We start from the raw sequence: 26,713 nt of genomic DNA, 5'->3' as shown, positions 1-26,713 counted from the left end.
GAACTTGGCTTCCCAAACCAGCTTATCCTTCCAACTACCCCCTTCTGCAAACAGTACAGCAAGCAGTCTCCAAATGCTCCAAAGGATAAAGGTGGGAGAACTTGTTTTAACTCAAGCCACCTATCCTTACCCTTTATCAAATCTGTGAGGAAACCCGGATGCTTCTTTTCACAAAACATCTCCACATTTCCCCTCTGCCTCTTGATTCCAGCCAATTCAATACTGGTACAGGGATTTACTGCCTCATGTCTGTATTACCTCAAACAGATTCTCAGCTGCCTTCCTGCTTCTGAGTCTTCCTACACACTGTTACCAGAATAATTCAGACTGAATATTCTCTTAGCTCCCTTCCAGGCCTAAAATTTTCTATGAAATTAATTCTCCAACACTGGTTCTCTCAAGCAGCCTCCTGACATATCCAACAATTCTGAATGGCTCACCCCATAATTCCCCGCACTGGCTCACAGGGCAATTCACAACGGATCCCAAACGACCTACTGTGTTTCCCCAGGGACTCTAGAAGTTCAAAGGTCATAAATCAAACCAATCCCCTCACCCCTTCTCACGCGGCCAGGCTCCACTGGGACTCCAAGCCTTTGGAGGTGTCATGCTTCACACAGGAATGTTCTTTCTCCCCTCAAAGTCCTACCCGATCAGAAAAGCCTAGCCCTGTGCTGTGTCATGGTCAGTTTGGGCTAGGCCACTACATGAACCTAGTTCTAACTCTAAGGCCCTCGCCCTTATACTGAAAAAACACCAACTAAGATCTTGGACTCTTGTTTTACTCTTAGTTCCTATGCTCCCGGAACCTACAACAGTGCCTGGCACCTAACGTGTACTATTTTAAGCTGTTCATCAGTAACAACTAGCATTTACTGAGCATTTGCTATGTGCCAGGAAGTCTTCCAACTTCTCAAAATTAACTCTTTTAAAGAATAACTAAACGCTCAACTGTCTCTAGCTGTCTCACAAATGGCAGTTGTGTCTCCACAACTAAGAAGCTCTACCAAAGCAAGGAACATATTTGGTACGTCGGCCACAATTTGCACAGTACGTAACACACAGCGAGCCAGCAAATGGTGCTGGCGACAGGACAACAGGAAGCTCCCCGAATTATGGGACAGCAAGCATGTCCCAAGGATGCTGTGACAAGGAACGGGACACAGATCAAAAAAAGAAAAAAAACTGCTGAGGTCCAGTTTACACGTATGTGTCCTTATCTGAAAAATCAAATACTAAATTACCAACCCTGGAAGGGCCTGCCCAACTCCAAGACTTCCGTGACGTTTTCATGACTTTTCTGAGATTCTGATGACTGCTAAGAGAATGACTACCTCACTGGATTTTAAAAAATGCACATTCAGGATTATTTTATGCAGAAAAGAATTCTGAGAATGATTCATACTGTCAGGCTTCCATCCTCTAATGCTCCAAGGGTAAAAATGTTGCCACAAAGGCCAAGACCAATAGAGTCCATGTTCCACGTTCCTCCACACCTGCGGCAGGGAACAGAGGGCAAACGCTGCAAAGTACGTCATCAGCCCAAAGCGCAGCTTCACTCTGGAGAGGAAGAGCTCCCCGCCTCCCACCACAAAACCAAACACCGGCAGATCTGGACAAAACATGTATTTAGAAGAAAACGACCACTGCAGGTCCCCTGGCTCTCCAGACCCCTGATTCAGGACAGTGAGGTTCACTGGTAGGATCAGGCCTCACTTGAGACCTGCTCTGACTCTCCAAAAGGAATTCGTTTCTCTCGACTTATGAAGGCGACGACATGCATAGGAAGCCAGTGTGGAAATCTATTTACATATGAAAAATGAATATATTTTAAAATGAGGGAAAAAACTTTAAAGTTGCATTACTCAATGAGATGCATTACACCCGTTTTGTTCATGTGAAATGTACTGCATTTTAATGGTGACAGCGAAGTCTCTGAGGATGTAAATGGGAGAATGGCCTGTGCCACAAGGAATGATGAAAATCATACATAATCTTTGAGAAGCATGAAGAAGGTTCGAAACTAACGGGAATTAATTACTCCTGGATAAACAGACTAGCACAGGGCCCTGTGGACGTCCTGGAAGTCGGTTCTTCGCCTCCAAGCTGCCCAGTCCTCGGGGTCCCAGAGATGACTGCCGAGTTCTGGCCTGGATCTCTGGCTTAGGAAGAAGATACCTGGACTTGGGCAATCCAAGCAGTCAGATCAGACTCAGGACTCAGCCCACCTGTGAATTACAACACATCTAAAATGCAACAAAGTCACGGTTTGCATCTCAAGACTATGGATCAATTTTGTACACTTCGTGCCCCAGAACCCTCCATCCCAGAGCAGTCCCAGAGTAAGAAATCTTTAGGTGGGAGAAGAGAAACAAATTAAATATGTCAAGCATATCAGTGCTATAACACAGAAGTTCCCGAAGGACATCTGAAAAAATCTATGAAACATGCAGACAACAGGAGTTTTAAACCATACTCTCAAAACACAAACTAAGTTTGAGTAATGCTAACCTAATAACCAGCTTACAAGAATTTTGTTTGTTTTTAATTAGCCTACGTCTGCTTCAACAGATCTAACCACACTGTTTGCTTCCAATGTTAATAACAGAGAAATACAGTTTAAAGCAGGGGTTGGCGAACTTCTGCAAAGAGCCAGACAGTAACTTAGGCTTTGTGCGCTATGCTGTTTTTGTCCCAACTACTCCTCTCTGCCCTTATAACACAAAAACAGCCAGAGACGATTGGATTCACACAGGAACAAGCGTGACCACGTCGTGAATTATTTAACCATTTACAAATGGAAGCTCCAGTCTCCCATTGTGGTCCTACAACAACAGGCGGCAGGCCCCACTGGGCTGAGTTACCTGACTTCCCCTGAGTTGAAGCCCAGAGCCCCAGGCAAAAGGAAGGAGAGCGCTTGCCCGGAACTTCCGTCACTCTTGTCCCACCCCATCTCCACCCCCTTCTTTAAAAAGCCTAGTTAGGACAAAATGAAATGAACGGGAAGGAAGTCTCCATCAGCGACTTTCTAGTTTCCTTCCCAGCTTTTTCTGATCTCAAGAAGGAATTAAAAAATGCAGTAACCAAAGTCATCATAATTAGAAGAAATAAAACAAGTAATACTCTGAAGAGAGTAAACAGCTTGCCTGAGAAAGTTTCAGATCTCTCAAATTATTTTTGCATATGCCTTTCATACTACCTTATTACTAATCAATATATCTTATCTTCCTGTGCTAAAAGGCAAGGGGAATAAATCTAAACCTTTAAGTTTGCATAAACGAAAAGATGGCTTATTTACTATCATTTGATCAAATGCTTTTCTCAGAATAAAAAGTTTGCCCAATTTTTTTTCATTGTTTCAGTATAATAATATTCCGTTTTTAACTTCCATATGAACATAATCTACGCTTGTATTTTCTGTAACATATTGTAATGAGGAATCCTAAAAATGCAAGTGAATTTTGCGCATCTAGTTAAAGGACACATTTCAGTCATGAAAAAAAAAAAAGCTAGTTATCCCTGAATATTAGCATTAAGCCTTTTGATCTAACTATAAGACACGACATAAAGCTCCCAGAAGAGAGCACAGGCAAAACACCCTGTGACATGCACTGCGCCGGTGCTCCCTGAGCCCCAAGGCGGCAGAAGAGATGCAGGCACAAACACACAAAGGGGCCTACTCACACGTACAAGCTTCTGCGCAACGGAGAGTTCCATAGACAAAAAGACGACCTACAGGCTGGGAGAAATGATGTGCAAACAATGAGACCGACAGGGCTTGATTTTCAAAATATACAGACAGTTCACACAGCAAAAAAACACAGTCAGAAAATGAACAGAAGACCTAAATAGACACTTCCTCCAAGAAGACACACAGATGGCCAATAAGCACATGAGAAGAGATGCTCCCCTTCTCAATTACTAGAGAAATGTGAATCAGAACTACAAGAGGCACCACTCACACGGGTCAAAATGGCCGTCGTTTAAAAGTCTACAAACAAGAAATGCTGGACAGAGTGTGAAAAAAACGGAGCCCTCCTACACTGCTGTTAGAAATGAAAATTGGTGCATCCCGAATGGAGAACAGGAGGAAGGTTCTCAAACAACTAAAAATGGAGTTGCCATCCTGAAATCCCACTCCTGGGTATATATTCAGACAAAACTGTAATTCGAAAAGATGCATATACTCCTATCTTCATACTAAGTTAGTTGCTTAGTCATGTCCAACTCTTTGCAACCCCACGGACGGTAGCCCACCAGACTCCTCTGTGCATGGAATTCTCAAACAGGAATACTGGAGTGGGTTGCCATTCCCTTCTCCAGGGGATCTTCCTGACCCAGGAATCAAACCTGGGTCTCCTGCATTGCAGGCAGATTCTTTACCACTGAGCCACCAGGGTAGCCCCCTATGTTCACAGCAGCACTATTTACAATAGGTAAGACAGAGGGGAAATCTAAATGTCCCTCTACAGATGAACAGATAAAGAAGATGTGGCGCGCGCGCGCACACACACAGACACACACAGACACACACACACACACAGACACACACAGACACACACACACACACACAATGGAGTAGTACTCAGAAATAAAAAACCAGAATGAAATAATGCCATTTGAAGCTACATGGACAGACCTAGAGATGATCATACTAAACAGAGCGAGTCAGAAACAGAAAGCAAACACTGTATGACATCGCGCACGCGTGCAATCTGAAGCATGACACGCATAAACTCACCATGAGCCGGAAATGGACTCACAGACATAGGGAGACTCGTGGCTTCCAAGGCGCAGGGGGCAGGGTTGGACTGGGACTAGCAGACGCAAACCACACAGAGAGATGGACAAACAGCCCGGGGGGCTGCATTCGCTATCCTGTACTAAACCACAACGGGAGAGAATACGTAAAAGCACACACACGCGTGTGTAACTACACAGACTTTGCAGTACCCCAGAAACTAGCATAATGTTGTAGATCAACTCTAATTAAAAAATAAAGAATTGAGCCTTTAATCACTTTTTCCTAAAATGCAAAATTCCAACATAGTGCGATCAGCATAAAGAACATGTCTTTGGCAAGAGTGAAGTCAAAGAGGTTTTCAAAGGGTTGATTTTTCCTCAGGAGGCCATTTAGCAATGTCTGGAGACATTTTTGGTAGCTCCCAGTAGGACAAAGGCGTTTCTGGCATCCCGTGGTAAAGACAGGGATGCTGCGACACATCGTAGGGTGCGTACGGATCCCAGGACAGCTCCCCACCCTGAGGATGGCAGTCACAGATGGCAGCAGCAAAGGCAGCGAGGCGCCAGGGGAGGAGCACACACATAAACCAGGGTGCACCGGGGAGTCCTTCTTTAGAAATAGTTAAGTTTACAAATTTAACATAAAATATTTACCGGCTACCAACTATGCACCGGTTGGCATCAAAGTATAAATAACGTTACCTTAAACTTAAATACACTGTCTCACAGAAAAACTACATTGTAACCTCAAGAGACTGAATTCACTCAATTCAAATTATTTAATCCTTCCCTATCATAAAGCACATTTAGCAATACCCAAGCACTAGGTCTGAATTCCATTTCAGTACAATCGACCCTCAAACCTGTTTGAACCTGAACATGGTTTCGACCTTAAAAATAGCAGTTTTGCTACTAACACCTATTACTGAAACAGAAACCTGTTTTAGCTAAAATGGTCTACCTCCTCTCCTGATCAACTTACTAATCACAACTACGAACAGAAGCAAAATTTGCTCTTGAGTTCCTCCTCCTCTTCTGAGTTCTCCATTTACTGTAAGAGATGATGCTACCAGGACAGAAGGTCCAATCCAGCAGCTGGAGATTGAATCCTAGTTGTTGAATAGCCTCCTGTTTTCTTAAAGACCGCCATGGAAATGAGTGAACAACAAGGGAAAACTAAGAGCAAAGCAGGGAATCAGCAGCAGCTACTGAACTACTCCTTTTAGGAAATCTAAACACTTAGTCCAGTCTGTTAAAAAAAAAAAAAAGCCAAACTTTTAACAGCTATCACCAACAGCAATAGCTGACTTAAAAACAACAAGTAAAAGTGGTAATTTTAATGTGTTTTATCCATAGCCCAGATATCCCTTAATGCCAATTAATGAGTCACAGAAAAAATCTCCTTTAGATAAATAGGATTGCAACATCTCCCAAGCAAAAGTATTTGGTTAAGTCCTAATAGCAGTGCTGATCTGAAAATAAAGCATTGAATTCAACTTAAAAATTAATAAACTTAAGCCTTCATGCCAGGTGCAGTCCGGAGTGTCTGTCTGTAGGAAGACCCTCGAGTCCTAGTGAAACACGCAGGTGAGAGAAACAGTTAAGGATGCTGGACGCAGGAAGAGGAAGAGGAACAGGAACCACCTCTCTTTCGGGCCTTTCCTGTTGTTTTACTCGTTTCTCTGAAATCCCTGGACGCCACCATGGTCATAGTTCCATCACTTCCCAGAAGTCACAGATCTCAAACAGCAGACCTCAGGAAATGAAACAAACTCTCTGATACACACCTGCAAAACCCCAGCAACAAGTGCTACAATTTATAAACGGAGCGCACTCAAGTGTGGAGAAGCAGAAAAGATCACATTTTTCTATTTATTACTCTTAAGAGTCACAGATTTTAAAAACAAGAAAAAACAAGTGGGAACTCAGGTCAACTTTTATTAAACATATACTATGTTAACTCTTAAGAAAGTAGTACAGATGTAAAGTGTTCTAGCATATTTTTATAGGTGTATTATACTTTCATAGTCAAAGTCAAAAAAACAAAAAGGGCAGAAAAGTCTCCCTCTACCAGTGCCTTTCTATCAGATACTTAAAGACATTCCCGCTTTGTCACTTGATAAATGTTATCTGGGCACAAAGATAAAATCTGAACTTCAATTTTACATTTGCCATCAATCTCAATCTCTGATCTTTCAAGAGGTAAAATTAACCCCTATATCATATGCTATACTAAAGATCGATACTTTGTTATACACAACCTGAGTCATTAATTCTCCAGACCCAAATATAAGACATTAATACGCCATCTGCTTAAGCACAATGTAGATAGTAAGCAACTGGTGAAATCTGCTTGTGAAAAGTAATAAAGAATTTCGGGAACACCTTAACAATGTTTCTCCTTTCCATTTGCTTGAATTCTTACATTACCTCAAAGCATATTCAGGCCATTAGACCCTGGTCAACCTCTCATTCAGAGTGGAATTTTTATTAATTTTTCTAGCTGAGATTTATTAACCCTGAAATAGACACACAAAAGCCACTGTTGCCTCAAGGCTTCAAAGCAATTCCTCCAAGAAACAGAGAGGAAAGCCTTTTAAGGACTATATGCAGGGTGGAGAAAGTGGAGCACCCAGAGTTGGGCTTACTTCCACCAGAGTCTGGCCAGGCGGTGGCAAACACAGACTTGTGGGAGGAGGGAAAAGAACGAAAGCAAATAGACTGCTCTCAACTGAAGACAGTTTTAAAACATATCTTGCTTACATGATGGACCACCTAGGGCTCCATGTTAACTGGAAGAAACTAAAATGGACAATTCAGAGCAAATCAATCCCTTTCTAGAAAAACCATTCCACTAGACACCAAAAGTGGTTTACAGGGACCGACTGACCACCTTAAAGAATTCAATACCCAAACTCATCAAAGAAATATAATTTAGTGCCACCTAGTTTCACTGTTTGGTGTTCTCATCAGATTAAGGTTTACTTAGGTGTTAGAAGGAGTGAAAAAAATAAACATCAACTCAAATGCTGGGATGCTATGCTGCATAATGGTTTCCACTATAACATTTAGCTCTCAAGTGAGTTGGAAGATATTGTAGGAGAGGTACAAATCTCAAGCATTAAATGTTTCATAAAAAGGAGCACATTCAGTGGTCTAGAACTGAGCCCACAACATCTCTGAGGAATGCCTGTACAATGTGTGTGTGTGTGTGTGTATGTCTGTAGTGTGTGTGTGTGTGTGTGTGTGTGTAGTATGTGTGTGCATGTGTGTAGTATGTGTGTGTGTGTAGTGTGTGTGCGCATATGTGTGTATGTGTTTATGTGTGTAGTGTGTGTGTGCGTATGTGTGTAGTGTGTGTGTGTGCGTACGTGTGTAGTATGTGTGTGTGCGTATGTGTGTAGTACGTGTGTGTGCATGCTCAGTCGAGTCCAACTCTTTGCGACCCCGTGGACTGTAGCCCGCCGGGCTCCTCTTTCCGTGGGGATTCTTCAGGCAAGAATACTGGAGTGGGTTGCCATTTCCTCCTCCAGGGGATCTTCCTGACCCAGGGATTGAACCTGCATCTCCTGCAGCTCCTGCATTGGCAGGCGGATTCTTAACCACTGAACTACGTGGGAAACTCTATGCCTGTACCATATGCCCCAGCGATTATATTTCTGGGCATTTTTCACAGAGAAATCAGGACATGTGTTCACACAAAAACTGTATGTGAATGTTTGTAATGTCCATAGCAGCTTTATTCAAAATAAGCTACCCCAAACTGGAAACAATCCAGATGTCTTTGAACTGGGTGGACGGTCGCACAAGCTACGCTCTGCCTGTGGGCACTAATAACAAGGAGCAAAATAAAAACGAGAAGACAACAGCAGCAACGGGACCATAAGGACAGGCGTGTACCAAGTCTCTCCAGAGGGTTACACCGAATGCAAAAAGCCGATCCCCAAAGGCTGCGCACTACGCGGTTTCACTTGTCATTCCCGAAATGACAAAATTATAGAAATTGAGGAACACATGAGTAGTTGCCAGGGGCTAGAAGGGGAAGGGATAGGAAGGAAGTGGTCATGGCTATAGAAGGGCAATGTAAGGGGCACTTGTGGCAACGGGAATATCCTGTATCTTCATTATATCAAGATACCAATATCCAGGGTGTTACCCTACAGTTTTGGAAGATGTTACCACTGGGGGAAACTGTTAAAGGATACATGTTATCTCTTTGTATTATTACTTATACTTGCATGTGACCCCATAATTATTTCAAAATTGACAAATTTTTTAAAAGCATCAAAGAAAAAAAAATCAGCAGCAGCACATTCATTAGGGCTTCATATTAAAAATTCCTTTAAAAAAATTCATACACTAAGAAGCCAAAGAGCAACATGCTCTTTTTTTCTACAAGGAAGCTGGAGCCTAAACAGTAGGCAAAGGATCACTAGGGGCAGTACAGCATAGTGGCTGAGAGCTTAGACTCCAAAGGCTGCCTGTTGAAATCTCAGCTTTTAGCTGTGTGACTTTGGGCAAGTTACTCTCTTCATGCCTGAGCTTCCTCACCTACTTGGTGGTGACTGTGTGAATGCAGTTTATCAAGTAAGACTAAAACACATCGGCTAGTATCAGACATACAAGGCTATAAGAATGTTTATCCAGTCCACCTGCCTGGGGATTCAGTGGCTCTTTAAAACTAAATCAAAGGTGTCTTTTGCACTGAAAATCCAGTATGAAAATCTCAGAAAAGACAAACTTAAGTATAAAAAGTTCCACTTTTCAAACCCTCTCCCCTTGCTGCTGCTGCTGCTGCTAAGTCGCTTCAGTCGTGTGAGACTCTGTGCAACCCCATAGACAGTAGCCCACCAGGCTCCGCTGTCCCTGGGATTCTCCAGGCAAGAATACTGGAAAGGGTTGCCATTTCCTCCTCCAATGCATTAAAGTGAAAGTGAAGTCGCTTAGTCGTGTCCAAAAACAAAATAAGCAGACGGCCTTCTCTTCCAGCAGCTACTGTCACTTTCCATTAATGCTTTATGTTCTAAGCAGGACTCCAGTCCCTTCATGAGAACTAGGGCTGGATGCTAAAATATTGGAATTAACTTCACCTAAGACTTTCCAGAGACCAAATGAGTCACTCACTTCTTTAGAAATAGTCAAATGCCAAGGTTGCCAGAGAACCCAACCTCAGATGTTTGCATAAATCATTTCCAAGTGATCATCAAGTCAAGCCCAAAAGATATTACTCAAGATAACATTCTGAGTAAGATCAGTTTTTATGGTTTTTCCTGTTAATGGAGAAAATTCTGAAAGTGGGACTATTGGGGCAAAAATCACAGCAAGTTAAGCCCCAAAATTATACAACATATTTTAGAAAGGCTTAAAACACCAGGGTGTCACCCCTCCCCCCACTTTTTTTTAACTATTTTATCCAATCTTATCAACAAGCACTGGACAAACTCTAAACTCCGTATTTAATGATACCCCATAGTGCTCATCCCACCGTATTTTCTCTATGCTGCTGCTGCTAAGTCGCTTCAGTAGTGTCCAACTCTGTGGGACCCCATAGACGGCAGCCCACCAGGCTCCGCCATCCCTGGGATTCTCCAAGCAGGAACACTGGAGTGGGTTGCCATTTCCTTCTCCAATGCATGAAAGTGAAAAGTGAAAGTGAAGTCGCTCAGTCCTGTCTGACTCTTAGCGACCCCATGGACTGCAGTCCACCAGGCTCCTCCATCCATAGGATTTTCCAGGCAAGAGTACTGGAGTGGGTTGCCATTGCCTTCTCCATTTTCTCTATAATACTACCTAAAAGTGTAGAGAGCAAGGCGACTGCAGCCCTCAGAACAGAGCCATTGTTGCACATCACTACGCTATTACCAGGTAAAAGGTCCTGCTCAGCCATTGGTTGGCACCGCCCACTGGCAACCAACGGTCAATGAGAGACCGTTAGTGGTGCTGCTCAGCCATTGGTTGGCACTGCAGTGGGCCCCGCCCACTGGCAACCAACGGTCAATGGGAGTTTCAGCCCACAGTTGTAGGGTGGAGGTCATCACGTAGAGAGTAAGGCCAAGAGGCGGATCCTGACCTTCTCCCCAACCCCTCCAGCCTGTTCTCTGGCCTTGGGCAAGTGGATGAGCTGCGGGTCCCAGGGAACAGGCTGAGAGCCGTGTCCTGCCGGGCTTCAGAGCCCTCCCCAAAGTCACCGCCAGCCTTGGCCTGGGGCTTCCCGGGCAGCTCGGCTGGTAAAGAACCCGCCTGCAGTGCAGGAGACCCCGGTTCGGTTCCTGGGTGGGGAAGTTCCCTGGAGAAGGGACAGGCTACCCGCTTTCGTATTCTTGGACTTCCCTGGTGGCTCAGGCAGTCAAGAATCCGCCTGCAACGCAGGAGCCCTGGGTTTGATCCCTGAGTCGGGAAGATCCCCTGGAGGAGGGCCTGGCAACCAGTGTTCCTGCCTGGGGAATCCCCACGGACACAGGAGCCTGGCAGGCTATAGTCCAGTGGGTCACAGAGTGTTGGACATGACTGAGCGACTAAGCCCAGCACAGCACCCCTTGGCCCAAGCCTGGAGGCGGCGGTGACCCTTGCCTACATCCCTGCCTCTGCGACCTGATGGCAGCAGCCATCTGCACGGACACAGCCTGGGCCCCTGGGCCCCTGGGCCCGCCGGCCGGAGCCTGAGGAGCGTGCGGGCCAGCTGGGTTCGGGGCCAGGCTCCTCAGCGATGGCCAGGGTAGGGTCTGGGGCCCTGGCCCTGAGGGAGCCGCAGCTGAGACCGCCACCTCTTAGCCAGGACCCGGACCTCGGTGGGGAAAGTTGTGCCTTGGGATCTTGCCCTTCTTTTGTCAGGACAGAGAATAATATTCGTTACATAGAGATTTACAGGAACGTCCTTACCTTACCATGACTTGACTTCAAGAATAAAGGGTTTGACACCAAGAAGTCTGCAACAATTAACCATGCCCCTCTCTCACCTTTTGCTTTTAAAAGGGCTTTCACGAAAGCTTTGAGTACATTTGGGGCTCTTAAGACATGAGCCACCCATTTCCTTGTATGACTCTCAATAAACCTGCCTCTGTTCCAGACCCCAACGTTTTAGTATTGTTGGCCTCACTGTGCATCAGACACACAATTTGCGTTTTCAATAACAAAAGCAAAAGCTTTAAAATTTTTTGATACATCTGTTTACAATCAGATTATTAATATCTTTCATCTGCAAAGCATTTTGAGTGAAGTATATTGATGACACCATTCACAATGGTGTCACATGGTCTTTTTTCACTTTCATAATAATTCAGGTAAAATTAGTCTAATTTCATTAAATTCAAGCCTTTTGTCCCAGTGTATCACCGGAACAAAAGGCAAAAATATTCGCTGGTTATTTACAGTGTCACACAAAAGATAGAAAACAAAACAAAAAACGCCAACTTGTTCACATCCTACGTTTCTCTGCTGTTAAGTAGCTGATGTATCAGCTTGTCGGGGTTTGGGGTTCTTCAGGTTCATTCATTGCAGGGGATACTACACATTACCCAGTTTCACTAAAATTTCTAGATATTACAGATCATTGGCAAATAACGAAACAAAACGCACAGGCGGCGCGGTATCTTCCCAAATAGGAACCGATTGTTCCGTTAGCTTATTTTTAGTAACTTTAAATAAAAGACTGAAGATGGGTCGTTTTCCCAGTTCCTTTGACAGTGTGATCGTGGCCCGGGACGGAGCGCCCCACAGCTTCCGGCTGGAGAATGACACGCGCTTCCCCAGGTTCTCCCGACTGCGCCCAACAAACCCGAGGTAACAGCTGAAGAATGACGACACCAAAATCAACCCTACAGATTTTCATTCTGGAGGTCTGCAACACCAAATAAACTTTTATGTCTCCGGAGACAGTGGAGTTAGAAAACAAATAAAACACCCAGATGGGGTCTGCTCTATCGGTTTCCGCGACCGAGGTCGCGCAGGGGGTCTGCGGCGGCTTAACCCTGTGCGGGCCAGGGGCTCCCCAAACAGCTGTCAGGGGGCGCTGCGCGCGAGCAAGCCGCACAACGCGCCGGGCGACCCGGCCGGCAGGTGAGCGCCCCCGCAGGCCCGGGCCCCGGGGCGTGATCCCGCCACCTCAGGCCGCCGGGTACTTTGCTAACTCCGCGCGCCCCGGGAAGCCGCGGCTTCCCGGGTCGCGGCCATCGCCGTCCGAACGCCGCGGCGCCCGGGTGGGAGGAGGATCCGAGCCTCCCCCGTCCAGTTGGGCCTCGCCCTGCCCGAGCGCGGAGCCTCGGCGGAGCAGCGGGTAACTACCGGCTCCGCCCGCACCCTCCCGGAGCCCCGCGGCCCCACTCCCCGGGGCTCACCTGCGGGAAGGAGCCCTCGCGGCGCGGGCTCTTGGGGTAGTCCAAGTGACCCCGGTCCAGCATCAGGTAGAGCGAGAAGATCACCACGCAGAAGATAGCGCTGCCGAAAACGGTGAACTGCCGGCTCAACTTCATGTTTCCTCGATAGACCCGGCGCCCGAGCACGGTCCCCGCTCGGAGCCGGCGGAGCGCGGACTCCGGGAAGCGGCGGCCGGAGGCTCCCGGCTCCTGGGCTTTCGCCCTGCGCGCGCTCCTCTCCGCCGCGGGCGCGGGTCCGGGCGGCGCTCCTCACCTCGTCTCCGGCGCCCCCACGCGCCCTCGGCCCTCGGCCCGGCCCGCCGCCCTCCCCGGGGCGGGACGCCTCACGCCCGGAAGGGGCCCGCTCGCCCTGGCCGCGGATCTCCGCGCCGGCCGCCGGCGGGGCGCGCGGGGCAGGCGCAGGCAGGGTCGCCGCGCGGACTTGCTACCGCCGTCGCGAGCACCGGGTCGGCAGGAAAAGTTTTCTCGAGCCGGGCCGGCGCGTTCTCTCCGCCCAGGAGTGCGGGCACTGCAGCTCCGCGCAGAGGGACCAGGTCCGCGGAGCCGCGCGGAAGGAAATCAGGAGGGAGGGGCCGGGCCCCACAACTTAGCGCCGGGACGGCCGGGCCCGCCCCGAGGCGCCGCCCCCGCCCGCCGGCGGAGCCCCTTCCTGCCGCTGCCGCCGCCGCCGCCGCCGCCGCCGCCGCCGGGCCGGGGCGCGCCCGGCTCTGACAGGACTTTCCTCAGAGTGCGCGCCCGCCGGCCGGCCTCCCGCCCCCGCCGCCCCGGCCTTCGGGCTCTCGGGGACAGGACAGCGCCGGGGGGGCGCCGGGGGCGGGCGGCGGCGGCGCGCGGGGGAGGGCGACGGGGCCAGGAGGGGAGCCTCCCCTGGAGAAGCCCGCTCCAGCCGCAGCCGCGAGTCCCCGCCCGCCCCGCACGCGCGGCGATGGCGGCGGTCGCCGCGAAAGGCAACGCCGGCTCTGCAGCGCCCCTCGGCGCCCGCGCGCCGGCCGCCGCGAGCCCGCAGAGACAGCGGCGGAGCAGCGCCGCGCGGTCAGTGGGCGCCCGCGGCCCCGGCGCCAAGGCGGCGTCAGGCCCCGCCCCCCGACGCGCGGGCGGGGGGGCGGGCGCCCCGGCGGCCAATCAGCGCGCGCCGCCCGCCGGGCCCGCCCCGCTCAGGCCTCGGGAGCGCCGCGGCGGGAGGGCGGCCGCGCGGGAGGACAGACGCCGAGGCTCCGGCTCCGCCGCTCTGTCTCCCCACCTCCCTTTCGTCGCCCGGGTCTCCTGGCCTCGAGGCCCAGGCTTGAGGGGCCGTGGGCAGAAACTCGTTGAGGAGAAGGGGGCTGCGCGTTGTGCTCAGACTCTCCCTTGCCTCCGTTGCCTACCTGACTTCTGGTCAAACCTGAGGGCAGGAGCCCCCCGGCAGGTGTAGACACCAGGCCACAAAACCTGAGGGAAACCGGCCTGTGCCGGCGGTGTCTCCATTGCGTCTCAGCCCAGCTCACCCTTTTTGGCTGCACTGGGGAAATAGATCTGGGCCTTGTGAAGTGAGAGTTCCTCTGCCAGCAGAGGCGGGGAAGAACTGCGTTTTCTGCCAGGTTTTGGTATATCGGCGGGCAGGCTCTGGCAGCATACCCGGCTCTCCCCGTGCCGCGCTCCTGTGTTGCTCAGGGACCAACAGTTTGCGCGCACTTCTCCAATTCTGTTTTTGTAGTTCAGTCAGTTCAGTCACTCACTCGTGTCCGACTCTTTGCGACCCCATGGACTCGCCAGGCCTCCCTCTCCATCACCAACTCCCCGAGTTTACTCAAACTCATGTCTATCTAGTCAGTGATGCCTTCCAACCATTTTCGTAGTAGAGGGGCTAAAAACAGACTTGACGTCCTTAATAACTTAATGAGCACCCTGGAGGCAAGATTCATAGCAAGCTCCAGACGGCGGATTTTTCACGAGGAATGCCACCGCAAGTGCTGTCTTTGCCACTCAGTGGGCCAGGCCGTGCCCTCTGCAGTCAGGTCTGGGTCTTAGCCCTGGGAAGGACAGGGAGAGCTGTCTTTAACAACTCTGTCTCCTAACCCCACGATTATTTATAAGACTGACTCCCTATAGTGGCTATTTCTGTATTTTCACTCATCTTAGTAGTGAGTCTCTCATTAGTCCAAAACCCTGTGGTAGTTCATAATTCTTTTTATTAAGAGATAGTCCCAAGGGATAGTTCAGTTTGGTTGGACACTTGGGCTTGAGCTGGGTGCTGAGTTCCTTGACAGAATTAAGAGGCTAGGACTTTGTGGTGCTGGGGGCATCTCAATTAACCAGCCACCTGTGGCTGAATGTGACGGACTACCAAGTGCCTTGGGGCCCCAAGTGGCAGTTACACTGGACTGTTACGGCTGTGAGGTAACTGTAAGGATTGTGGTGTGAGATGTATTCTTTTAAGTTCCTTTGAATGCTTAAAAAGAGAAATAATAAGCACAGTTCCAAATTACAGTAAGGGAACCAGAGAGATTTCGTACAATTCTAAAGGAAGCTCATTGATTGTAGTGACAAAATGATATTGCTGAAAATCAAACACATTTTCGTTTTCATGTTACTGCATTACAACTTCTGTCAAATTCACGGATATGCTAAGTTTCTCATGTAAAAGTTAGAGTGCTATTGAATAACAGGATCCCAAACTTGGAGTGCGTAAGACCCAGAGAAAACGGGCAATCTTGCACCCACGTGTCAGTCTGAGCCCCTCTCACTAGTGGAAGTAGGTTGCCCTCCAGTTTCTGAAGAGGTAGGCTTCCTCTGCTTGAAAATTCACCTGGGGCAGGTGCCTTAAGAGGAAATTCACATTCTCCTCAAAAACCATGGTAATCACCTTCTCCTACCAGTGTTATCACAACTAAAATCAATTTACAGCAAGTTCCTGGGGATGTAGGTGCACACTGTGATGGAGGAAGAAGTAACTGACACGGAAAGGAATGACAAGACTTTTCTAATATATAGGCAGAAACCTGGAGAACGTGTGTTTGTATGGATTCTGAGGTGTTAGACCATGAATGATGGAATGTAATAGTGTGCTGAGCCAAGTTTATTAATATGCTTTTTACTATATGTGTTAACTCATGTGGTTAGAGATGTTGTAGTACTTTACTCGGTTGATTGATGGAAACTTAGACTCACTGGTTGCCTGAAATTTGTGAGGTTGAAACACCAAGCTTCCCTGGCATAATGTGCAGCAGGGAATCCAAAGTTGAGGGAAATGTTACCTTGGACTTAGGGCATTTAATCTGGATACCCATCCCCCAAAGGCCCAGAAGACACTCCCCTCACTGAAAAATTGAGACATACATTCGTGAGAGGAAGACATGCATCTCTGAAAATGTCTGTGGATGTTTCCCTCTGTAGCCACGTATGACTGTCAGTGATGCCACTATTAAGGTGGACTCATTGATAATGATGGGGATAACAAACCCCAAATTAGCACAGACTACCACCGATGATGGGACTACATCTGCATTATGAAAGGGCAGCAGGTGTGTTCAGGCAATCAGAATGCCTTTGTCCCCAGAGAGGCCCTTGGAAAAAGAAAGGCAACCTAATAAAATACTACGTGTGCTCAGTCGCTTCAGTCGTGTCCAACTCTTTGCAACCCCATAGGTTGTAGCCCACCAGGCTCCTCTGTCCATGGGATTTTCCAGGCAAGAATGCTGGAGTGGGTTGCCATACCCTCCTCCAGGAGACCTTCCCAATCCAGGGACTGAACCTTCTGCATTGCACATTTGGATTCTTTAGCACCTGAGACCTCAGGGAAACCCCCTAAGTGAATACTACTTGATATTTATTAACAAGAAAAGCTCTAAATGAGGTAGCCAAAATCCAACCTGAGTCACCACAGTGGATTCTCTCAGTTTTTAGACCTGTATCAAGTCACAGACCCAGAACCCCTTGATTGAAGGAGAGTCTGTGTACTCTTTAGGAATTACCTTGCACCATTGCCACGGTGGCTCAGATGGTAAAGGGTCTGCCTACAATGCGGGAGACCCGGGTTCAATCCCTGGGTCGGGAAAATCTCCTGGAGAAGGAAATGGCAATGCACTCCAGTATTCTTGCCTGGAAAATCACATGGATGGAGGAGCCTGGTGGGCTATAGTCCAAGGGGTCGGAAAGAGTCAGACGGGACTTCAGTTTCATTGCCACAGTACATGTTGTAAATGATCCCTCAACCTTGTCCCCCCAAAATGTGTGGCCATATACTAGAGTGGTATGGAAAAAAGGAAATAGATCTTCTGAAGTTTTCTGGATCTTGGATCTGAATTGATGCTAATTCCTAGGGACACACAACACCACTGTGACACTTCAACTAAAGCTGGAATTTATCTTGGTCAGTTGATAGATGAAGCCTTAGCTCATGTCCAGCTCACAGTTGGTCATTAGGTCACTTCATCCACACACCAACCAACTGCGTAATTATTTTCTGAGGTCTAGAACAGATTATATCCCCATTTTGGCTTTCTTATCCCTGGGATGAGGGCCATTAGAGTAGGAAGAGCTAAGAGGATGCTCCTGGAAATTTCACTCTCTTCCAAGACACTAAAGCAATTAGTATTATTAACCAAGCCCAAGCTCGTGCTGCTTGCTTCACAACAAGCCAATAAATCAAAAGACTGTGTTGGGACAAGGAATTAGTGGCTTTATCAGAAAGCCAACAGACCTAGAGAATGGTGGATTAGTGTCCCAGTGAACTATCTTGCCTAGATTTGGATATTGGTCTTTTTGACAGAGCAAGAGGAGGAGATGAGGAGATAGAGTAAAAATGGAGGATGCGTTTTTGCAAATATTTCTGAGTTCTGGCCAGACTCTGGAGGAAATATTTTAATTTCTTCTTTCCTGCAGATCTTTATGGGTGAGCCTGGTCAGGATGTTTCTTGTGAGCTAAAAACGGTATTTTAGCTTAATATCAGTCAAGGGAGGCTGGGCTCCCTGAGATGGGCCATTATGTATACTTTAAACTATAGGCAACAGCCCTTAAGTAATTAACCTACATCGAAAGTAATAGAATACAAAGGTTAAAGCAAAAGAAGTAGACCCAGTATAGAGTCAGCTTTGTTCTTCCCTGTTCAGTGTCACCATAAAAGACTTGAAAAAAAGCACAGGTGCTGATATCTATCTTATTCTCATTTAACTCACCAGTTTGGCCAGTGCAGAAGTAGATCTTAAAAATTGACCATGGACTATTATAAACTTAGCCAGGAGGTAATTCTAATTGTGGCTGCTATCCTCAGGTGCAGTATTTTTACTGGAGCAAATCAGCACAGTACCTGGCACTTGGTATAGCTACTGATGTGAGTAATACTGTCTTCTCTATACTTATTTGTAAAAACCATCAAAAGCTGGCTTGTACCTATCAGGGCCAACAGCATGTTACTGAGTCCAGGCTAGAACTGCTCACTGCTCAACAGACCAATGAATCAAGAGACAAATGATTAGAACAAGGAATAGTAACCTTATTCAGAAAGCCAGTAGATTTAGAAGATGGTGGATTAGTGTCCCAAAGAACCATCTTTCTCTAGAATTCAGGCTTCTTTCATACTAAAAGGGGAGGTGCGGTTGGTTATAGCAGACTTCTTGGTGTTAGAATCCTTTGTTCTTACAGCTGTCCATGTAGATTCTATCACAATATTCTTATAAACACCCAAGAAGAAAATGTTATTCTCTGTTCTGCAGCTTTTTTTCTATGTGAATGGAAAAGTGTTATACTGTTAAAGATGAGAATCTTGAGAATGGACTGTCTTGTTTATTTCAGGCTATGGGCATCATTGTCGTAGCAAAAGCAATAGAATACAAAGGTTAAAGTAAAAGAAACAGATGAACTATGGAGCCAGATTGCTTCTTCCTATTACAAGTATACCTCACCATCCTCCTTACTATAGCCTACAGAAACGTTGATCATCTTGACATTCCACGGAATATCACACAGGTTCATTTTGGTTGTTCATAATGACAACAGTAGGCTGACTGGAGATAATAAGCAGGAAGCAGCAAGTATGAAGCACACCTTCATAAGATCTATCTGAACTAGAGGGCATCGGATAATTAAGAACAAGAGATGGCAACTCCAAAATGTTCCTGGCAAGACCCACACCTCAGGGGCGGGATAGCTTCTAGGATGGTACAAGCTATACTAGGGAAAAGACAGTGAGAGAGAAATTCAAGCAGATGATGTTGGTTAGAAATTATAGGATTGGAAGAAACAGGGAAGTGGGTGCTGCAGACTTGGATTGTGCCCCTCGTGTGGCTGTGGAAGGAAGGCAACAGCACAGCCGGCAGAGGAGGGGAGCCTGAAGCCCCAGGAAGCTGAGAACTGGGGGGAGACTCACTGACCCCTCAGCTCTTACCTGTAGACTACCTGGCCTGGTGTCTCAGGATGCTTTGGTAGTTGAATACCCATTCTTAACTTAGATCCTAGACCCGAAGACCTTAGGACACAGCTCCTTGGTCCTCAGAGCTCACACTCAAGACTGTTGACCTTTTGGATGGATGACTTCCACCAACGATGACAGGACAAGATTAGTTTTCTGAACATTAATACGGTTGCCCAGCCTGAGATTATTCAGTCCCATGTGCTCTCTGTTTACTAGCTAAGAGAAAATTCTCTTCTATACTTTCCCCAGACTGTAGCTACTGCTCTGAATTTGACTGTTGTATCTATCACTGTCTCCTGACCCTACTGCCAAATACTGAACAGATGTTCAGATTTGGACACTGAAAAATCAAACCTTGACCCCCATGTCAACAAAACATTGTTGCTGGACTACAAACCTATTAGCAGAATCTAGTTTACCTGGAGCAGTTCTTGCTGTAAAGACTAGGCTGGTTGGCTGTGATAGGCAGATTGTTCTCCTCAGAAGCACTGCACCCTGCCCTGCAGGAATTATTTAGGTTTAACCAAGGGATTTGTCCATCACAAGGGACACCAAATTGACTCACCCTGATAAATGACTAGAAAACACTCCTAATACATTTTATGCCCCTAGTAAGGCAGGCATACCCACTCCAGTATTCTTGACTGGAGTATCCCAAGGACAGAGGAGCATGGCAGGCTACAGTCCGTAGAGTCACAAAGAGTCGGGTGTGACTGAAGTGACTTAGCACGCATGCATGCAGGACACTACTTCTCAGTGTGGACATCAGACTTATACTTGCCTGACAAAAACCAGTATAAACTATCTAACACAACTGGTTATAGACAATCACATCACTCCTGACAGATCAAAGTGAAGTACATTCAAATGCCAGCACCGTTGCTGCGTTGAGAGGAATAAGTCAGGGCAGGTGGAGCGATGTATCTCCTGCATTATAGTGGCTCTCTAAGGTCTGTCTGCGGAGAAGGCAATGGCACCCCACTCCAGTACTCCTGCCTGGAAAATCCCATGGATGGAGGAGCCTGGAAGGCTGCAGTCCATGGGGTCGCTGAGGGTCGGACACGACTGAGCGACTTCACTTTCACTTTTCACTTTCATGCATTGGAGAAGGAAATGGCAACCCATTCCAGTGTTCTTGCCTGGAGAATCCCAGGGACAGGGAAGCCTGGTGGGCTGCCGTGTATGGGGTCGCACAGAGTCGGACACGACTGAAGTGACTTAGCAACTAGCAAAGGTCTTTCTGGGGCTTCCCAGGTGACTCAGTGAGTAAAGATTCTGTCTGCTAATGCAGGAGACACAGGCACAAGTTCGATCTCTGGATAAGGAAGATCCCCTGGAGGAGAGCATAGCAACCCACTCCAGTATTCATGGACAGAGGAGCCGGTCCATAAGGTCGCAGAGCGTCAGACCCGACAAGTGACTGCACATGCATGCAAGGTCTGTCTCAGGAGTACTGAGATGTGCTTAGCTGGCTTAGCTCTGGCTGGGAGTCTTGTTTGCCGTTTAGCTTTCAAGTCGGTCTGCTCATCCTGCCAGGAGTCAAAGTCTTGGTCACTCTTATCTGAAGTAGTCTAAGACAAATAGAAAATGTTTGGTTCAAGCCCCTGCAGTTAATCAGTAGAGTTAATTAGGTAATGGGAGGCCTAAATTCCTGAAAATAATAAATAATTCTTTCTTGGATGCATGAAAAGTCAGGGTTGTAGTTACTAAGAGACAGCTCTGCTACCACTTGATGCTACATAGCTTTACGTAGACCAGACAGCCGAGTCTGACCAGAGTCTTGGTGGAATGCCCTGCAGTTCCTTCTCGGCCAGGGCAGTTAAGCTTCTTATGAGGAGCTGCCATCAAACCATTTCTCATCCATCTCCCTCATTTAAGTTGATTACTTTGATTCCATTTAATTGCACCTTCCTGCAAATACAGCTCTAAGCTGTGTAGGTCTAGAAACCGCCCGGCTATGGTTGAGATGGCTTCTCAGTAGCAGATCAACCATTGCTCCTGTCTCCATCACTGGGTCCCTCCAGTCTAGTGTCCTTCAGTGGGATAGAGATGTGCAGAGATAGTGCTATGTTGATATTGTTTTTGCTGTGCAAGTAATAAATTGTCTGAATCCAGTTTAGCCTGTGGTCACGTTAATGGCTGCATCTCTCAAAGTGTGGTAAGCCAACCTAGAAGCTTCGGTTGTGGCCCTTATGGCTCTGTTAGCTATTGCAGTGTTACTTAGGAGCAGCTCAGCCACTGTTAGAAGGATAGGATTTCCCCAGTCCGAAGAGGGAATTAAGCCACTATAACTCAGGGGAAAATACTCATGTGAAAAACTAGGGGTGAGCAGAAGCAAGTCTTTGATATATTGGGGCAACTGAAGGCCATAGGGGTGAAGTGGAGATAGATTGAAGACACAGGAAAAAGAAGAGTTAAGTAAAATGTCGAGATAATAGAGAAGAAGATACAGTGATGGGGATCACTGGTAGGGCTGGTAGAGAGGCTCACTCCCAACAGGAAGCCACCCGAGAAGCCTCTTCCCCATCCTTTTCTATCATGCACTCCTGCTGTCTTCCCACCCATCTCTTACCAGGTCTCCTGCCTTCTCTTACTATCATGACTTTTCCAATATCCCCTGTTTGTGAAATTTTTAAAATTTCAATCTCATAGTATTGCCTAAAATCCATCAGTAGTTTCCCAGTGCCATCACATTTGATGCTGATCACAGTAGTATGGACCATAGGTTCCTTCGAGTTCTGACCTCTGCCTTTGTTTATTTTTCTTGTTAAAAATGAATGCTATTTTTAAAGGTTGCTTTCCATTTACAGTTACTTCAAAATACTGCGTGTATTCTCCGCGTGTAGTGCTGTGCATGCACCCTCGAGCTCGTCTTACACCCGGTAGCTTGCACCTCCCACGCCCCCCTCCCGCACCATTAGTTTGTTCTCTGTATCCTCTCTTCTGTTTTACTCACTAGTATGTTGTATTTTTATATTCCACATATGAATGATGCCATACAGTAATTGTCTTTCTCTGTCTGACTTATTTCACTTAGCACAGTGCCCTCCAAATCCATCCATGTTGCTGCAAATGGCAAATTTTCATTCTTTTTTATGGCTGAGTACTGCTTCACTGTGTGTGTGTGTGTGTGAGACATCTTCTTTATCCATTCATCTGTTGGTAGACATTTAGGTTACTTCCATACCTTGGCTATTGTAAATAATGCTGCTATGCACATTGAGGTCCATGTTTCTTTTAGAATTAGTGTTTTGGTTTTTTTTGGATATAAGCCCGGGAGTCTGACCTCTGCCTTTCTATCCAGCTTATCTCCTATCATACCTTCACATACAGTCTTCACTCGAGTTCTGTTGAACAACTTGTCTCTAACGGGTAGGCAGAATGGTCTATGTATGGCTGCACATACCACACATTTACCATTGCCAAGGAGTGCCATGCACCTACTAATACTGTCAACCTGTATGGTTACTAGAACTACTTTCTGGAAGATGGCAGTAAAGCTGTCTTACTCTATTAAAGTTAATATGACAGTGTTGTGGCAAACAGAAGTTAAGCACCACCTTGAAGAAAGGGTCAGTTTTATAAAAACTTGAACAAAGGTGTGCCGCAAATCCTTGTCTTAATTCTTTTTGTTTAGAACGTCTTTCAGCCAACTTGTCCACCGGCAAATTCCTGCTCATGCTATGTAAGGAAACTCAAACACTATCTCTCTATCTCTTCAACTATGACCAGGTATTTTTTAGTAGCTACTCATCTCATGATCTGGAAATATGTTCTTATCCCTCCTCTGAGTTGTCTAGTGGTGGGTTTTTCATATCCGTCTTTATTCATTTGACCCCCAGTGAGCACACGAGGTGTTCTGGATCAGAGGCAGATTCCTTATGACCCCACAGTAAGTAAGAGCTGCATGCTACCCTTTCCCAGGTTGCCCTGGGCCTTACCCCGGGACAAAGTGAAGAAAGCCAATGGAGATTTTCTTTCGTAAGTGGCCAGATACTCTGTAGACAAGGGACAGGGAAAAGTAATTTTTATCTGCTTATGAAGGTAAGGAGGTTAGCTGTCCCCCTCCCTTTCCTGAGAGGGTCTCCTTCTTAGTCCAGATGTCTTCAGCCCCAGGGCCTCATCCTAGCTGACATTTAAATAACTAGAGAGATGACCCTCCAGGCTCCCCAGCACCTTCAGAACCAGGCTAGGGTCCTTTCCCAGGATATAATTTTTTGCTTTGGGGAAGATAAGAGGTTTTATTAACCCTTTGGATTATAGCAGTTAGTCTATCATTAGAAAAAGAGGCCGCTACAGATCTAACCCTTATAGTATGAGAGAATGTATCTAGAAAAAAGTGAAAGAAAATAGTCTCTATACTGCATACATTTCTGTGGCTTAGGAGGCTGGAACCTCATAGGAAAACAAAAAATTAAAAATGTGTGTGTGTTAGTCACTCAGTTGTGCCCAACTCTGCTACCCCATGGACTGCAGCCCACCAGGCTCCTCCATCCATGGAATTTTCCAGGCAAGGATACTGGAGTGGGTTGCCATTTCCTTCTCCAGGGGATCTTCATGACCCAGGGATCAAACCCAGGTCTCCTGCACTGCAGGCAGATTCTTTACCAACTGAGCTCCTCCTGTTTCCAGAAGCCTACAGGAGGAAGGTCCCATGTCATAAAGGCTTCTTCTGATTCCTTCTCCAGGAAACACAGCTTTTGTCACTTTGAGAAAGTTACATAAATTCTCCAAAACACCATTTTCTAATGTATCACATTGAGATAATAATAGCTATTTTTCAGCGTTTGCTGCAGGACTCAAGAGATAGCACAGGACGTGTTAGGAGAACATTCCCCAGATGCCTTCTCTGGGAAAGGGGAAAATGGATTCCATAAGGGCTGAATGGGGTAGAGAACGTCTGAAATTACCACTGTGGGAGGTGGAGAGTGGAGTCCACATAGATCATTGGACAACACTGGTTTGTTGTGGAGCAAGTCTACAATTTTCTCTCCCTGGCTTGATGCTGAAGGAAAGTGGACCCTGAGAAGGACATGCAAATGACCCTTTCTCCCAGGATTCAAGCGCAATCGTCAAGGCTGTTGTTTGGGGCGTGAACATATGTTCTGCCCTTTTCCTGTTTTCTCTACCCATGTAAATATATGTTTGCAGTGGAGGTTTGTTAAGATGAACACTCAGTGACATCTTGAATAGGAAAAGACACAGGGTGAAGTTTCAAGAAGGTCTAGCTCCATGCTTCCGGAAGTGAGAGGCTGTATATCCTAACAGAAGCCTCAGGTGACATTTGGTAGTAACTGGAGAGTATCTCTCTCAGTCTGGCAACTGCTTCTGTAATCTGTCTGAGGTCTTCAGTTGCCTAAAGACATTACATCTGGGGAGAGAGTTTGGAAGGCAGCAGAAACAAAGTTCTTTGTCTTTGCTCAGTTGCCCGTCGTGTCCGACTGTTCACAACCCCTGGGCTGCAGGATGCCAGGCCTTCCTGTCCCCCACCGTCTCCCAAAGCTTGCCCAAGTTCATGTCCATTGCATCAGTGATGCCATCCAGTCATCTTACCCAGTGACGCCCTCTTCTCCTCTGCCCTCCCATGGACAAAGTTCTAGAACCTTAGAAAATATTAATGATTGCACAAAAGTATAAAGGATGCAGGATCCCATTATTGTACTCCCTCTACCTGTTGAGAAAAGCAACCTGCAGAGGGTCCTGAGCGTCTCTACACACTGTTCCTGGGCACACCAAGGGTGTGGGGCCCAAACCAGCCTTCACTCGGGTCAGTTTCAGAGCTGGATTTGCAGCGAGCAGCACTGAGCCACCAAGGAACATCTTCTCCCAAACAAGAAGCTGGATTGCTTGCCAAACACTACGAAAGCAGTTCAGTACTTATTGGTTGGGACAGAAAACCGCGGTATCTGCAGCACCCAGCTGGCCCCCTCCCCTTAGACCGCAGGGGTTTGGGTCAGCATGCTGAGGCCGCTTTGACGCATTCCTTTGTCTCTCACACAGGCATATTCTGTTTTCTGTTGGCGTCCATGAAAGAGTAACAGGCTCCAGTCCCTTCACGTGTCCTGAAACTACTCACCTATCTAAGAATCTCAGCATTATTGGCGTAACTCCACCTCCCTGTGCCTTTCCTCTCACGGAAGGAAGCTGAAAGAAGGGATGAGTCATGAGAAGGTAAGAGAAAGAGAGTTAAAGGAATAATGTCTGTTTTTCATAGTCCTTCTCATTGTTTGTAATTAGGTATTGAGTTATTTTGTGTCCATCTCTCCCAGTAGAATGCAATCTCTTGGAATTCAGGAACCTTTTGATTTATCACTATACCTTAATGAGTGATGTCTTGGAATGTTGAGGCTTGACAAGTATTTGTTGAAATAATTAGCCAGTTATCTGAGCCCTGAGCCACCAGTTGGGGTAAATCAGTAGTACTCAGAAGTCTGCTCTTGAGCTGAGTTCAAACCTATTCGTCTTGCCTCTGTGAATTCGTGCCAAATCTTTGTGTTCTTGCAAGGTTTTTTAAAAAGTCCTTTGAGAGGAATTGCCCCCCAAATTATTTTATAATCACCTCAATCACTAAAGGACATCCAACATGGGGAAAGAAAGAAATGAACTCTACAAAGTGAGTGACAGTTCGGTGCTAGGTACTAAGGTCATAGATACTTTGCTTCTGTTGCCTCATTTAATTCTCATAACTCTACAAGATTAGTATGCTGCTGTTGCTGCTAAGTCACTGCAGTCGTGTCCGACTCTGTGCGACCCCATACACGGCAGCCCAGCAGACTCCTCTGTCCCTGGGATTCTCCAGGCAAGAACACTGGAGTGGGTTGGCATTTCCTTCTCCAATGCATGAAAGTGAAAAGTGAAAGGGAAGTCGCTCAGTCGTGTCCGACTCTTAGCGACCCCATGGACTGCAGCCCACCAGGCTCCTCCATCCATGGGATTTTCCAGGCAAGAGTACTGGAGTGGGGTGCCATTGCCTTCTCCGAAAGGTTAGTATACTGATATATATATATATATGTATATGTATGTGTATATATATGAATATATAGGAACTTAGATACAAAAAAAGTTATATAACTTGCTTTAGGATAGATAGCTACTAAATGATATAGCTTTATTTTTTTCCTGGTTTCAAAACCCCTCCCCTATTTGCTGTAGCATTCTATAAAGTTATAATACTTTGCATCTTGTATTACAGTGAATAGATTTTCCAAA

At 46.8% G+C, this 26,713-nt stretch overlaps 1 protein-coding gene across 2 annotated transcripts in view; it reads right to left on the bottom strand.

Moving 5' to 3' along the window:
* The window catches only part of MAN2A1 (mannosidase alpha class 2A member 1), a 214,765-nt gene extending 201,415 nt beyond the window's left edge, over window positions 1–13,350 (bottom strand). For both annotated transcript variants that reach the window (XM_005907789.3, XM_070373207.1), the window contains exon 1: window positions 13,077–13,350. In XM_005907789.3, the coding sequence (XP_005907851.2) occupies window positions 13,077–13,211 (135 nt within the window). In that variant the 5' untranslated portion in view covers window positions 13,212–13,350. The remainder of the gene's footprint in view (window positions 1–13,076) is intronic.
* Window positions 13,351–26,713: the final 13,363 nt, after the last annotated feature.

The sequence above is a fragment of the Bos mutus genome, chromosome 7 (genome assembly GCF_027580195.1).
Source record: "Bos mutus isolate GX-2022 chromosome 7, NWIPB_WYAK_1.1, whole genome shotgun sequence".
NCBI lineage: Eukaryota > Metazoa > Chordata > Mammalia > Artiodactyla > Bovidae > Bos > Bos mutus.
Note: the sequence above shows the minus strand (reverse complement) of the source record. Positions and strands in the feature narration are given on the sequence as shown.